Consider the following 16,652-nt stretch of genomic DNA (forward strand, 5'->3'; position numbering starts at 1 on the left):
TACAATTAAAGAGGGTGCATCATATGTTGCTGACCGTTATTATACTACGTTTGGGGGTGGGACAACCGGCATGGTTTTGGAAATTGTGAAAACCATGAATAGTAAATGCACACATAACTGTATTTTGGTTGCTGACATATAACTATATTGTGGGTGCTGAAGAGGCACCCACATGCCGGAGGGATGATAACTACACGGGTGACCTGCTCCTTTAAGAAAGTGACAAGATTCCGAATCCAGGATTGCGCGTGCACGTCGGGCGGAGGCCGCACGACGCATGTGCGGCTCGGAACATAGAGAGAGAGGAGAGCGGGAGCGCGCACGTCGGCTGGGGATACCGGGGATACCAAGTTGCTAGTAGTGTAACACCTGGGCAGAGGGCGTCTTCCCCGGACATGACAAGAGCACAGAGCTGGGGGTAACAGGGCACCGAGACGCCGGGCTGCGGAGAGCGGAGCTCACAGAGAACACGCTGCCGGGAGCCATCCTGCACAGTCCGGCAGACGAGGAGGAGGATTCCCAGTGCAGGAGACACTGCCGCCCCGCCAGCACCATTCAGCCCGCACAGGGAAGCCCCAGGTGAGTGTGGTGCGTGCACCTGTCACCCCTGCTCCATCCTGCCCCCCAGTGTGAGTGCGTGCTCCAGCGCTGGCGGCGCCCTCCTCCCTCCTCCGCCTCCTCCTCCCTCTCTCTCTCCTCCGTGTGTCCGCCTGTGTACAGTGCGGAGCTTCCTCTGGGACAGCAGCGGGATGAGGGGGGGCCTCTGCCCCGTGCTGCCGCCGAGCTCCCTGGGATGGTGGGGGCGGATTGCGCTGCTGTGAGGTAGGTGTCCGGGAGACGATTGCGGAGGTTTGTTATGCAGCAATGCAGAAGGGCCAGGCTGTGCGGGAATGTGCTGGAGCCCCCCTGCTATACACATAGATGGGGGGCCGCCATGGCTCTGCTGACATGAGCTGTCATTGGACCTGTGTGTATGGATCACCTTGTGCTGCAGCTATGGTGGATGGGCCTGGCTTCTCCTCTCTTGCATTGGCATCCAGCATGCTAGCCTCTCATGGCTGTGACATTCTGTAGGAATAACTTGGGATTCCTGGATAGGACATTGCTGCTTTTCTCTATTTGTCTGCATTCACACCTTTAGGTTTATTGATGCAGAAGTCAAATCCAGGAACGTATTGCAACCTTGTTTCCATTCATGATCCACACAGAATTCCAGCAGATAATCGGATCATACAGTGTATGTGTACACGTCCTCTTACATAGACTGGACAGGAAAGACCACCCTCCCTTATGGTATAGGAAAAGTCACTGGTAGCCTCATTCTTCCCAGCACTATGGAAGGTGAGGATCCCACCCTGGATGGGAGGATGGATTATTATAGGGAGCTTTTACTTCTTCTGACATGTTATATGGCAATGCTGGAAAACCTTTTCTCATACAGCAGACTGTGTTTTACTGTGGTGAGTACGTGTACTGGCCGTATTTTACAGACCCAAAACAGAAGATGGGTCTCCACGTATCATAGTGATATGTGATGCAAGGAGCCCCTTCTACCCCTGCAATCGTGGCTACAGTTTGGTGATGCTATTTAGAAGGGAAGAAGGAGACTCCTTGTATTAAATAGCCCATCCTCTCCTCTGTGCTCAGTCCGGCAATCAGTTTTTACAGACAGACTACTATCGTGTGCCTATGTACCTATCCTCTAGTATTCCTTCCAGTATGTTGTGAATCAATTGACAGCAGGCTGTTATCAGTTTGGGTGTGTACACACTTTGTCCAGTTCATCCTGCTAGGCAGTGTAGGACACAAATGTTTGGCAAGGTGAGTGTTAATGCCCTGTTGTCAGTGTACATAGATCTCACAAAATTACAAATTTCTGAATTTTAAGAAAATATGCTACAAATATGGTGATTTGCTGTCTTTTCTTGCATCCATTTTCCATCTATTCAGAAAATATTCCTGTCCAGGGTATGCTGGGGGTTGTAGTTCTGCCACAAGTGGGCTATATAAACTGAACCATTTACCGCAGTAAAAGTCTGTGTGATGTCAGTGGGATTGCAATGCACAATAGTTTTGTAAAGCCATTTTAAGGTTTAGTAGGCACTCAGAACATTTATTTTTGTATTTTTGATCATGAAAATGTAACATAACTGGAGGAACCTTTTAACACCTGTCGGGCATACAAATGTATGTAACATGTATAACCTATTACATACTGGCCTTACTATTCATGGTCCATTGATAACCCGGCTGGATCTACTTCCTGAATTGACATATGGACATCTAGCGAGGGTTTAATGTAGTAGGTCATCATGTCTGCATGGTATACTTGATATATCTCACCTTTTTGAGTTCTGAAATACAATGTTTTACACCATTGCTGCATATTGTTTGTCTGGATTTAAGCTTTAAAAGTTTCTGGACCATTGGATGAGACAGATGTTGTAGGTGTAAATATGGAAATGACTTGTGATTAGCTAATGGCAGTGATCACACGCCTGAAATCCTTTAGAAATCAGTTGTTAAAGTGAATGTTCCCCGAGTTTGGCCCACTTAAACTACTCTATAGGGGCAATGGCTTTATCATATGGCAGTACTTCAGAAGGTAGGTGTTATACTTAATAGAAGCCCCTCCTATATGTGATGTCACCTTCAAAGATATCAGTCTAGCCCGGACAGGAGGGATCGCCCCCAAGATTTCTGGGAACTCAAGCTTGCTGGCAGGTCCCCTTAAAGAAATGTTAAAACCTAGCCCTACAGTGCCTGCTAGAAGGTTATTATTACAGGGGACCAATCAATACAACATGTTATTGTGTTAAACAGCAGTTTGGACCATAGCTGCTGACAGTGTTAGGTAGCAGCCATGCAGAGCTGTGAAATCTGCCCCTCCTCCTGCCATAAGGAAAAGCTGGAGCCGGCTCCTAGATGGATAATAGAGCTGAGGAGAGTTGCTGTGGAGTAGAGATTTTGCAGCACAGCAGTTTGAGGACACTCCCCAAGCGAATATACATCCAGTTTTCACAGTCCTGCTGTTACTAACACATACACAAATATATGAATCATCACCTCACTGTCTAAAGCAGGGGTGGGCAATTAATTTTCCTATGGGGCCACATGAAACATTGGAATGATTGTAGGGGGCTAGTATATTTAACTTGGTTCTTCCGAATACCTATATTAATTTAATGAATGAAGGGGAGCCAAAATTTTTCACCAATCTAGCATGGGCCAGTCAGAAATGGTTAGGGGGGGGGGGGTGGATGTGGCCTTGGGCTGTATAATGCCCAGGTCAGGTCCAAAGTCACTCCTTCAGCTCCTGAGTGTACACAGCTTATACAGGTTTGGCTGATGGCATCTTCCCTTTATTTTCATCCCACTCTCCTATGGAGTTACCCTCTCTCCTCCAGTAGTCATAGCGGTAAGTTATCTCCTCTTCCCTACAGAAATTGGAGCACCATTCCTCCTAAAGTCACTTCTTGGATCCTTTTATCTGTGTTTTGAATCCTACCAGGGGCGTAACTACAGTGGTAGCAGCCATAGCAGCCGCTATGGGGCCCACAGTGTCAGGGGGCCCCATCATCCAACCTGATAATAAAGAATTAAGGATGTGAACCATTATTATATATACAGTACATATATCTGCACATTGTACAGCATAATATGTATATAACATATATGTGATTTATATTTGCTGTATATGTTGTGTGTGTATATGCTCTATATGTGTAGGTACAAGAGTGTGTGAATGGATGAAGAGCTGTATGTTTATGTATATAGTTATGTAAGTGTATATAAATCTAAATATGTAGGTGTATATATTTGAGGGTAAAATGCATATTTGAAAGCGGGGGGGGGCCTCATTCAAAAGTCTGCTATGGGGCCCTGCTTCTACTTGTTACGCCCCTGGATCCTACACTATAGCGTTTACTAACTTCCTGTATTGGTGACCACCTTATGCTGGTGATATATGGGTTCACTGGTAATAGCACAATATGTCCTGGGCGGCTCATGATAATTTTGTTGTAATATGTCCTATGTTGATTCCCAGGTGGCTTAGGGACAGTAGTTCTCAGTTACTTGGAGTTAGCCTTATTTAGCAGATGTTGAAGCATCTGTATTGTGCACGTTGGAGGTGGATGTCTCATTTGAACGAACGCGGGTGAATGGTTATATTAGTGGCCTTGATGGGCAGATGCTTCGGCTAATCCTAGAATTGCCATGTACAGGATTTCTGCTGTCTTGCCTGCGTAGCCTTTAGCAGAAGTTGCATTGTATACTTCATGGCATTTGTTTTGCTGTTGCGACTTATCTTTCAGGGTTACAAATTAAATGTTATTACACTTTGTATTTTATGAAATTAGCAGAGTAAAAAACGGCAGATAACGTGTTCATTTATTTAACCGCTGGAGTAGGTCTTATTATTGTAGTGTAATGAATGGGTGGATCTGCGGAGAGCCATGATTTTAATCTGTGGGCTCCCAGTAACTCTAATCAAATAACTTTGATGCAGATTATGGCATTCAGAGGAGATGGTTTTCCTTCTTAACAGAAAAATGTATGGTCGTTTTTGTTGTGTTTTTATATTTTTAAGGCTGGAGTCAGATCATGTTTTTGCAGTCCATCTTTTACAACCTTTAATATCCTTTAAAGGGAACCCGTCACCACTATTTTCACAAATACAGGTATTGGCAGGTTCCTATAGAGCTCTAGTAACTATCTGACACCCTGCTTTTAGCTAAAAGTAGTTTTCCTCAGATCCCCATAAAATCAGAGTTATAATCTTGCCTGGTATCTATGCATCTTTAGAGGGAGTCAAGGGGGCCTGGCCTAATGTCATGTGACCATCATAACATCATCAAAGGTCCTTAAGCTACTTAATATTAGCACGCTATATATACCCCATGTACATATCTGACCACATAAAACAGTCACATCCGCTTCCAACGACTTCTGATGCTCTCCATGCAGGCTGCTGTGATTTCATGAGATATATGCTTAGTGTACAGTTTCTATTGTTACAAATGCTATAAGACCTGCGATGATGTCACCCTGGTCACATGACATTACAGCTGCATACACATATAGGATGGAGAGGAGCTGCTGGATTCCGTCCAAGGAGGCCACGGCCTCCTCGACTCGCTGTAGCCATGCTTGGATACCAGGTAAAACTAAAAAGTTGAAAATATGGGAATCTCAGGGGAATCATTTTTAGCTAAAAGAAAGGCGTCAGTCACTAGGGCTCTATGGGAACCTGCCACTACCTGTATTTGTGAAAAATGTGGTGACGGGTTCCTTTTAAGAACCATATCCATGAATTTCCCAATAAATTTCCTGGTTCTATTAGAATTTGTATTTAAATTGAACCTTTCTGCATACATTGACCCAATAAACCACTACTTAGATGTTAACAAACAGGATAATACCTCCAAATCATATTTCCTTCAGGCATTTTGATGTTTCAGCATGATCCAGGATGTCTGCTTTGATGTGAGATTTAATAAGTTGTATAAAGTCAAGTAGGCAGAGTCCAGCTCCCCTTCCCCAGAATGCCCCCTTCACTGTAATTGACGTTCATGGATTTAGGAACGCAAGTAACTGGCTTATCAGAGGTCTGGTTTATGATGTCTATCACAGCAGACGGGACATTCTGAGACAGCTTAACTTTAGTGCCAAACTCTCCACCTCCATGACTTTATGTAATTATTTTACATCTTTTATGTAATTATTTTACATCTTTTATGTAATCATTTAAGTGACATCTTAAAAGTTAATTTTCTAGGTAATGCCACCACACTGTGCCATGAAAGAAACATGATCTGGAAAGTGGTAATCTGCTTACCAACTTACTGCTAGTGGTTTATAGGTCAATTTCTGCAGATATGTTCCTTTTAAACAGCCCTCCTCATCATGCTGTTCACACTTGGACATTAGGAGAAAAAGAACTAACAATTTAAAATATACATTAAAAGAGAGAAAATGTTACAGGTCCTCTCTTTTGGGTGACGGTTGAATAGGAAGGTGTAAACAAATAGTAATGTAATTGAACAAATAAAGGTTAAAGAAAGCCTTTTTTTATAATCTACACAATTCTAATGGTCAGTCAACATTTTACAGTTTTCATTTTTTTGTCCAGTTTGCAGTTCCTGACTCTTATCCTCACATGTCATGTTCTCAAAGCTCAAATGTCTGCCCTGCCGTTTATGCACATATATAAATCAATGTGAAAGTATACAATATATTTCTGTGTGTGATATATAATGTACTTGCCCTTTCTTATCCTTGTCCTTTCACTAGGGAGATTTAATGATGTCGCTACCTCTTGGGCATTGGAGTGGAAGTGCTGGCAGCACGAATCAATATATGCCACCAGCACTTCAGTTGAATGCGAGTGACATATTCGGATCTCCACCAGAGCGTTGAGATCTGTGTGTGTCACGTGCATATAAGCCCCTATTTCTTAAGAGTGTTGTGCAGGAGCTGTATATGGCTAGGAGTGCTTTCAAAGAACAAGCAAATATGATGCTGTAAGTTATTACAGATTCAATATTAACCCCCTTAACGACTTTTCCCTTTTTTGTTTTTGCGTTTTCGTTTTTTTACTCCCCACCTTCAAAAATCTATAACTTTATAAATTTTTTTGTGCACAGAGCTGTGTGACGATTTGTATTCTGCATTACAAATTGTACTTCATAGTGACAATATTTATTATTCCATGCTGTGTACTGAGAAGTGCGGGAAAAAATCAAAATGCTGTGAAGTGGGCAAAAAAACATATTTGTGCCAATTTTTTTTCTGGGCTTGGTTTTTACACCTTTCACCGTGCACTCCAAATGACATGTCTACTTTATAATTGGTTTTGTGCAATCACAGGGAACCTTTCAGGTTCTCTTCCATTTTTTTTTTAGGTAGTCTGATTGCTTCTACCATATTCTACAATACTACTGTATTGCAGTATATGGAGAGTTTGCTATAGATCTGAAAATATGTGCAGTTTCTAGAACCCTTCTGCAGGAGTACTTAGGACCTCCCACTGTTTGCTGAAACTTTCTTTGCTGCAGTAAGATTTCATCAGGCAACCGGAACAGGGGGGAGGGTGAGACAGTGTAACAACCTGTGAAGCTACTGCACTGAGGGGCTCTGGTTCATTAGTATTATTGCTTATTAGCATAATTTTAAAAGTTTGTTTTAGAAGGAAGATGGGCATTACAAAGATGAGAAGATTGACATGTTGCATGCATCTGAGTAAGTGTCCCTGGTTTATCATGCTTGATTTTGCTAGACTTCCTTTAGCAGCTCGTACCTGTGACTGTCAATACACACAGTTGCTTATATAGACTTTGAAGTACAGATCACCACCACCCCTATGTTTAGAAAGGGACCTTGTCAATTTTTGCAAATAAGTGTATATATTACTACAATAAAAATTGTAGAGGATCTTTGGTTGTTAAATTGTGTGGTTCCTGAAGGGTTATTAAAACAAGTGGGTCTGTGTCCCCACCCCAGGCATTGCTTCCGAGGGCCCTAGAACGCCACCCAGATCAGTGATTGTATTACGTGTGGTCATACTAGGTCTTATGTATAACGTCTATATTTGGAGATTAAGTGAAATGTATACCATGATTAGTTTAACTGGGATTAGTTCTATTTGAATGAATCTTTTATAACATGAGCATACATTCTGTTCTATTCTCTGTGAAATGTGTATGACATGGGATGAAGTTTGTTTTCACAATGTACATTAAATGCTTCAGTTGAAGTTGACCTATACTTTTTAAGACATTTAAAAGATTGTTAAAAAAATATATATATATTGTATACTATTCATTATTGCAAAGTTTGTTGTATAATTATAATCTTATGATGATGATGCTAAGGGTGATGCAACACGTCACGTTTTTGGTCTGTTATTAAGCATGCGTTTTCAGTCCATCTAAAAACGCATCCCATTTACCATGTGTTTGGCTGCTTACAACATTTTTATCTATGAAGATAATTGGGGAAACTGATCAAAAACGGATGCATTTTAAAAAGACGCATGCTTAAAAGACGGACCAAAAGCGTGAAATGTGGCATCACCCTAATGTTGATACTACTATACATAGAGACCTATATAAATCACAATCTTTGATTCATTTATATTTTCCCATTATAAAATGGTGTGTGTGTGTGTATAATATATAGATATAGAGATATAGATATATAGAGATATAGATATAGATATATAGATATAGATATATAGATATCTCTATATATATATAGATATAGATATAGATATAGATATAGATAGAGATAGAGATAGAGATCTATATCTCTATCTATCTACCAGATTAGGAAAGCTACAATTCAGGGACTTTTCAAACAACAACCTCTGTCTTACTTTCGATTCCTAGCGTCTATGGAAGATCCCTTGTTCCCTTTCATGTTTCTCTTAGATATTATGTAAGCTTTTACAACCAATTTTTATTTTGCCAATAAATCTAAATAAAAAAAAATTGAAGGATTATTATTTTTCTGTGATTTTGTTATTACAGCTCTTATACAGTTTGTAACAGACGGTAAAAAAATTGTAATCCTGCAGGTGACCTCTGCGTTATTTTTACATACATTTGTTATCTTGGCAAGACGTAGAGCAGATAGAGAAGGCAATATGGTTGTAAAATCAGACTACAAAGTTTGTTGTCTGTTCCCATAGAGACACAGTCTTGCATCAGAACTGTAGAAACAAAGCAGGAGATATAACATGCAAGGCGTTCCTCCTCTTCAGCTGAAAGTTGCCATCTAGCAATTTTGGAAGCCATAGGGCTGAATATACTGGTCACCTTATCATGCACCAACTTGTTCTTTGCTCTTTGCGTGTCAATCGTGTCCAATTCCAATATTAAATGTCTGGTGCCCTCCATTGTGAATTCCTAAAACCGCATTATAGACAAGTATATGGGAAGTACGTGCTCAGACTCCGTGTCATGTCCTACTTTTTAGCATTGGTGGTGATTGAATGACTCTCTGACTGCAGCTTGTTAGGAACTAATCTCCACAATACACTTTGTTCTGTTGTGTTCACGGAGACAAGATGTCCAGGCATGTGTCCAGACATGGTCTGGTGTTTAGTGTCTTGTGATCAGCGAGTCCTGCTGCGATAATTTTTGCCCTCTTGTTGTAAAGTACAAACATCTGCAGTAGTTTCATTTCCAGTTATTTCCAGGACTTGGTTTTGGAGAGAAGGTATGGCTGATTATTGGCTTGGGATTTGTTAAAATAATCACTGAAAAGCCTTGATAGGGCCAGTTCTGCAGATCTGCATTCAGCCTTCCGTTTTACACTGTCCATTGATAACGGATAACTGCTTTTTTTTTTGTCCAGTGTTTTCAATGGGCTCAGTAATGGTGTTCTGGAGTACCCACTTTTACCTCTTCAGTTAGGCCTTCCGTTATTTTCAGTGGATGGTTGGATATGAACTTCTGTCTTCTCTTTTTTTTTCCTGCTGCAGTAATGGAAGGCTAACAGAAAACTCCAATTTTTTAAGCTTCCTTTTCTACGGTTGATGGATGATCGTGATATGTATCACTCTGTACCATCACTTAATCCATTAGGTATTTTCATACTGAGCAGGCTTTGATTTTGCACTCCAGAGAAATTGGATGGCTATAAAATAATGAAAAAAGGGAAATTAACTGATGCAGAGCAGAAAGAAAGTTTTCTTTTTTTTTTTTTTTAATTTTTTTGTATCGCTTATAAATACAGATACTTTGCAATTAATCGATCTGTCCAGGGATCTGTTTATATTGAAATCTGAACGCAAATGTGAACTGGATCTTAACAATTGAAATTTGATCAAATGCCTAGCTTAATACCTCAGGTAACTTCAGGTTTACATCAGACAGTTAAAGGGATCTCCCACTACCAAGTGTCAGATGTAAGTGTCATGGGTAAGACTACTGATGATCTCTACCAGTCCCATAGAAGTTAGAGCATGGGACCCCGGCAATATTTAGGCCACCTTTACACATTTTGAAATGCAATTTAAATGTATCAGGGATGGAGTAATTCATGATTGCAGATCAGTTTAGATCTGCAAGGGGGTTTTGTCTCAAGGGTTCTGGAGGAAAATTTGTCACCATCAGTTCTCTATGGAGGTACACTTTTTTTTCTAAGTAGGACGGTTGTTCTAACATACAGGTGGTACGGATAATTCATAAAGGGTTTATGAAATTATAGTGTGTCCCTAGCTGGGTAACGGCTGCAAATCTGAAATCTGGGGAGTGGGATAAATGCCCTCTCAATCTGTCCTACAACTCTGAGGTGGACAGAATTCATAACCCAGGACCCTCTCAGGCAGGAGTGTACATTGAAGGGGTTAAAAATCTCAGGACGCATGTCGCTTGTTCTCTTATGGAGCAGATTATGCCAACCATTGTACTAAAAAACCCCAAACACAAGATCTTGTTATTAACGGACTTATTGTTTGATTAATGAAACTTGCTTATACCATCACCTGTAGTTTGCACCTCATTCTCTTGTGTATAGTGTTTGTCTAGTGTGCCCTTAAGACAATAAAAATCTCTAAGTTTACTCTTTTATCCATGAATCCACATGTCCATGTTCTCAGTCTATATTTGCGCTACCTGGGCTGGTTTTTGGCCTGCTTTAATCCTGTTACAGACTGGGCTTCTATCTAATACTATGCTGACAAGGCTCTGTTTCACTGAGGTTATTGAGCGGAGTCTCTTGGCCTTTTACAGATGAGTGTTGTTCCCCCTGGAATCCAGGGAGTGTCTATGAAAATAATAGGTAGCTGATCTTGTATACATAGGGGGTGCAGAGAATCTAATGCAGCCTTATAAACTGTGAGGGCTTTTACATTGGATGTTGAATAAATGTCTGTTTAGGGCAGTGATGGCAAACCTATGGCACGGGTGCCAGCAGTGGCACTCTGAGCCATTTCTGTGGGCACTCAGACCATTGCCCCAATTCACCAAATATGACCAAATCCACCAAATCTTCCTGCAGTCCCAGGCAACTAAAGAGAAGCTGCTCTCAGCACTATTTTAAAGTGACACTTCATTGGCTGTTTGGAACTGCGGGGAAAGTGAGAAGGTGTTGACAGAACTGCATTATCTTTGGAGGTTTTCCTGCTGGACCAACCATTCTTCCTCTACAGAGAGACCCTGGAGAGAAGCTACAATGAGAGTATGAATTTGCCCTCCTTCTTTCAACTGTATTGGTGGCCTCAGGGGGCTGATATGATTGAAAGATGTGGAAGAACAGGCAGCAATATGTTACTGCTTAAAAAGCCATGTAGGCACTTCACTGAAAATAAGTGGATTTAGCTTGTAGTTTGGGCACTCGGTCTCTAAAAGGTTCGCCATCACTGGTTTAGGGGATACTGGTATGGTGAAATGTCATACTCTTCTCTCGAACATTAGATGCAATGACGGACCGTTGAGATACCCCTATACTAGAATTGTATCATTATTAATCTGGTTTGTATAGGGACCAATACCCCTGATTTAATGGTTACGGTTAAATCTCTGTTGCGGGAGATGCAGGGAGTCAGAGATCACATCTTTTTGATATTCTGGTCCCCATAGCAACTGCTTAAATGAAGAAGCAAGTTGGATTGTTGCATACAAAAATTATGCTTCTACAATTATGGCCTTCAAAATGGATCCTGACCTTCTGCTACTTTCGACAACTGTCCCTCCTAGGCACAGGACGTTTATACAGCAAACAATCAATCAGGCGTCATTGTATAATCCGCAATGACAAGAACAATCTGACATTCTGAGCGTTGGCCACTTTTTCTAAATTGTATCTACAGGGAAGTTTCTTTTTTCTTTTTTTTTTTCCTTGAGAACTGGGAACTATTGCAGGCTCCAGCTTTTCTCACATATATCTTTGCTGGTGTCCCCTGACATCTGCATCCTTCCCCTTTTGGATCGTGAAATGTAGTTTATTGACAATTTCCTGTGTGCATACTGATGTATTACTTCTGTGTGTAACATTGCCTGCCCAGTGATGAATTATTCCCTGGGATCCATTCTGGAAATATTTCATTTCTTTCTTGTTTGTCATCTGCCGCTTACTGGTTTTATATTTTTGGTTTTCTCGAAGGCATTGTCTTTTTTTTCCCTTTCCCTATAATTTGTTTGTATAAATATGAAGACTTTTGCAGAAGAATAATATAGAGCTTTCCGTCACTGGACAGCAGTTGACATATAAGGATGAGTAGAAAGTCAAGGGTATCTACAAATATTAGGAAGAGGCAGAGGTCACTCTTGGAATTTGCACAAGCCTCAGCTGGGTGACAGAGTGAATTAAATGTGGATGCTGCGCCCACCAATCAGATCCGGTCATGTTCTAATTAGAAGCCAAATGTCACAGAGGATTTTGCTTAACGTGTCTATAGGCCAGGCTGTCAAAGTAATGCCTACAGATGTGGAGTTTGAATAGAATTTCTCTTCCTGCTACTATAAACCATGTGCCTCAATTGGCTTCATCTTTTACTACATTGCAAAGTAACCGACAAGTATGTCCATCTTCAGGACTTTTTAGGGAAATCTACCTTCAAAATCATCTGGGGCACATAGATCCAGGTACTGTGACTGTTGTAATTTTCTGATTTGTTATCCATGGCCTAATTCCTTCTTAAATCAACTCTTAAAATTATGATCATGAGCCAGAAGGGGCTCCTCTGTGTTCTGGCTTCAGACTGTTAAACTGTGCTGGAGCACGTCCCCCTCCCACTGTGTGCTTCAACTTTCTCTACTGCAGTGAGATCACTTCAGGCATAGTCCTTTTTTTTTCTTCTTAAAATGTCAACAGATCTGGTATATGTAAAATAAAAAATGAGGTTCCAAACTCCATGTAAATCTGTTTCATAAGCAGACTACACGTGTCTAACACGAATCTGCATCAATAATAAACCATACATTAAATGCAGAGTTTCCGCATTCGTCTGTATCCTGTGCAGAGATGCCCTTACTTGGCCGTTCAGCAGAAGAGCTACAGTTAGGCCCCCTACATACGGATGTAGAATTTGACAGTGCATTGATTCAGAACATATTACACTGACAAATGTTTCTACATACACAGGCTCATACTCTGCCATAGCTTTCCACTGCCCGGACCATACATTGTAGAACAGGTCCTATTCGTGCCCTAGCTGTTGTCTCAGCCAGGCGTTTCTACTGTCATTAAGCCAATGTCCAAAGATTGCACATGTTTGTGTCCATAGGAAGTAAGAGACAGCACCGCTGTACATGGAAACTATGATCGCGAATGCGCTAGACTGGAAGACCTCACTGGCTGTCTGAGGACCGACTGGCGGGACCAGGAGAATATTAAGGGGGGGGGGCAGGTGGCTCCAGTGACGTCGGCTATAGCTCTTCACGCTCATTTGCGTATTTGTATAAAGTAGCCCTAACCATAGGCCTAACTTAATTGGTTGGAAAACCCCTTCAACTGATCAGATTGTTTCCCAAAACAATAAACTTGGGCCACTAAGTATAACACCCTAATAGGGGTCACCCAGCTAGGAGCCGCTGCCATGTCTAGCTGACTTCTGCTACATGGAGGGGCCATGCAGTTTTGACCTGCCCGTCCTTGCTGTCATATCATAGTGGTTATGACAGAGGGGGCATGAAGCTCGTAATGGGTGCAACGCCTCCTCCATCTGATGTAAGCCAGCAAAATGCAGGAAGTCATGAGTCCTGCTGCCCGGGGGACACTTTACCTGCGTCTCCTGACAAGCTTTATGGGTAACAATATTAGGCTCTCATACTTGCCCTTTTAATATATGCGTGACCTACCCCTTTATCTTCTTATCTATCTGCTGCATAGGACATCAGAACTGTTTTCATATACACTGTTCACAGCAGAATAATAGGGTAGGGGAAAGCATTTATATTTAATAAAAATATATTGCACAGTTTACTATCACTTACACAATTTATATAAAGTCATAAGCTTAGTTATGCTTTAGCGTTTTGCGTGACTCTTGTCTATAGTGTTTGGAAGTAAAATTTATAAGAGAGTGCAGCGCATGGCTTTACCCGAATTGCAACAAGTTGCTCGTGGTGATTGTGTTCTATGTTTAAGATGGAGAAATGTTTCCAAAATAGAATTGCTGGTATAAACCAAAGCAACAATATCAAGGCGTCGTGTTATTAATTTCCATTTTGTGTTTATGAAATTCCACCTGAAGTGATAAGCATCTAAGATTGTTTCAGAATTGTCTCCAGCTTACGAGGAAACGCCCGACTCCGTTATAAGGAGAAACACGTTATTGTTGTGGTTAATCACAATAAATGTATTACAAGGGTGGATCAGAAATGGAAGGTTTATTTGTTGAATTGTACAATTGTGACACCAGCAGCGGAAATAATTTAATGTACAGGAGCGGAGCATCTGGCTAAGGCCTCATGCGCACAAATGGCCACATGTATTTCAATGGGCTCATGCATACACCTGTGGTTTCCACTGCCTCGTGTATGAGCTGGCTGACCGCATTGGGGTGTTTTTGTAGTGGTGCCCAGGCTCCCACAGTCACAGCAAAGCATAATGTAAAACTTTTAAGGTTAATTAAATAAATTAGATTACACTGTACCTTGATTTCTGCCAGCTTTCAGCCTCAAGTCCTGAGGTAGAGGTGTCCACGCAGTAGAGTCCCCTCCAATCTCCTCTTCTCGCTGACCACAGCATACCTAGTTTGCGTTTAAATTGAATCAACATTTGTAGGATGACGAGTGGTTACCTTGAGTGGAGGGGACCCGGTTACATGGACCACATAGCCCCCAGGACTTGAAGCTGATAGCTGGCAGGGAGCCTGGGAAAGTTTAATCTAATTATTTTCAATAAAAGTTAGAATTTGTATTTAAAAAAAAAAAAAAAAAGTTTCACATTCTGCTTTACTGTGTCTGTGGGAACCTGGGCACTACTTAAAACAGCACTCTGGTAATTTTGTAATCCTGCCTGTAGTGACAATGACTGAATAGTGATCTCTACAGAACAGGGAATGAGCCTTTTATGAGTCGCTGTAGCCAGATTGAAAATGGCAGGATTTAAGGATATTATAAAATAAATATTGATATTGAAAATTAAAACAACTCTCCAAATACATAAAATATTTAACTTTAAAACGGTTGTACGAAGTTTTCAGGAGTGGAGGAATGGAGATGACAATCTGATCGGGGAGGGTGTGACTGCTGGGACGTCCAGAAAACGGTGGTCCCATTTTTGGGTGGAGCAGCAGACTGTTTCCTTCTGCTCCGTTCAGAAGTATGGAAACGTAAAAATTGCAGAACACAATATCTCCATCACTCCAATTCACTAATTTTAAGTCTAAATAAGTTCCAGAAGTTGAGCTCTGTGCTCTGCAATTTCCAATTATTCCATATTATCGAATGCAGCGGCAATGTTATGGATTGATGAGTAAGTAACTAAAGGGAGTCTTTTAACATACTGGATCATACAGCAAATTCTTTGGGAAATCTAGCAGGTTCTTTTCACTTTAAGTTTGATATCTTACAGCCTATGGGTGTGGACAGACATTTTTGTTGGAGTTTTTAATGTAAAAATGAGTAATGGGAAAAACAAAATTTAGAAAATCTCAGTGTCATAAATTTTTCAATTGTAAAAAAATAAATGAATGTCCCCTGACACTGAAGTGAACGTGCCACATAAAATATGTTTTCTCCATTTTCTATTGAGATAATTGTGGTTGCCGAAACAATGCTGATGTTATTTTTAGAGCCTGAAGCACAGAATAGTTTTGATACGTGTTTATATCTTGATTTTTAGCAGTAGGCTATTTACAGAGAGTTCTGCTCGGATGGGAACTGCTTTAAAGACATGCCTACACTTTTGGCTAGCTTCATATGTACTATGGTGTGAGAACAAAATTAAGAAAAAAACTGAAGCGCTCACTGATCCCATTGACTTTAAGGCCATTCCAATAATCGGGGTTAAAGGAAAGCTACTAAAATCAAGCATAATAAATCCAGGACACTTACTCATAACCACAGTCACAGTGCCTGGATCTTTCTTTTTATATTTGTTATTCATGGCCTCTTTCCTTCTGGTATCAACTTTTAAAGTTATGTTAATGCCTTATCTTATCTTGGGGGATTGTCTGGTGTGTCCTCTATTATCTTGTCTGGGGTGGGGGTCTGGTGTGTCCACTAACCCGGAAGGTAAGAGGTGTTGGTCTTGGAAAGTAGGGTGGGAGTCAGAGGCGTCAGCCATAGTCCGCTGTGTAGGTTGGAATATCTGAGGCGGTGAGAAATGGTTGTGTACCTTTTATTTAACTAATGATGCAAGATTATTTTCGTTGTCTCGATTGGCCATTTAAGCACAGGAAACACTGGCAGTAATGATCTTCCTGTATAACTTGACATCTATTAACCCCTTGCCGCTCCGCGGCGGATATATCCGCCATCGAGCGCAGTGAGTTAGCGCTCGATGGCGAATATATCCGCCAGCGGCGCAACATGTTCAAATTCGGTCATCCCGTCGCAAGACGGGATGACCGACCGCCGAAACCTGGCGGGATCGCGAGGGGACATCCCCCCTCTGACATCACAGGACCTGTCATGTCGGTCCTGTGATGTCGATCGCTGCGATTGGCCCGTCTTTACAGACGGCCAATTGCAGCG

General features: G+C 41.4%; 1 protein-coding gene across 7 annotated transcripts in view; it reads left to right on the forward strand.

Moving 5' to 3' along the window:
* Positions 1-260: 260 nt before the first annotated feature.
* The window catches only part of ADCY6 (adenylate cyclase 6), a 121,065-nt gene continuing 104,673 nt past the window's right edge, over positions 261-16,652 (forward strand). For 4 of the 7 annotated variants that reach the window (XR_011853105.1, XR_011853106.1, XM_072135154.1 and 1 more), the window contains exon 1: positions 701-822. Coding sequence is in view for 2 of the 7 variants with exons in the window: in XM_072135154.1 (XP_071991255.1) it covers positions 794-822 (29 nt within the window). In the remaining 5 variants the exon portion in view is untranslated. Of the gene's footprint in view, positions 580-694; positions 823-16,652 lie in introns of those variants that run through there. The other 3 variants (XM_072135160.1, XM_072135159.1, XM_072135161.1) reach the window with 3 other exon arrangements.

This window comes from Engystomops pustulosus, chromosome 2 (assembly GCF_040894005.1).
Source record: "Engystomops pustulosus chromosome 2, aEngPut4.maternal, whole genome shotgun sequence".
Lineage (NCBI taxonomy): Eukaryota > Metazoa > Chordata > Amphibia > Anura > Leptodactylidae > Engystomops > Engystomops pustulosus.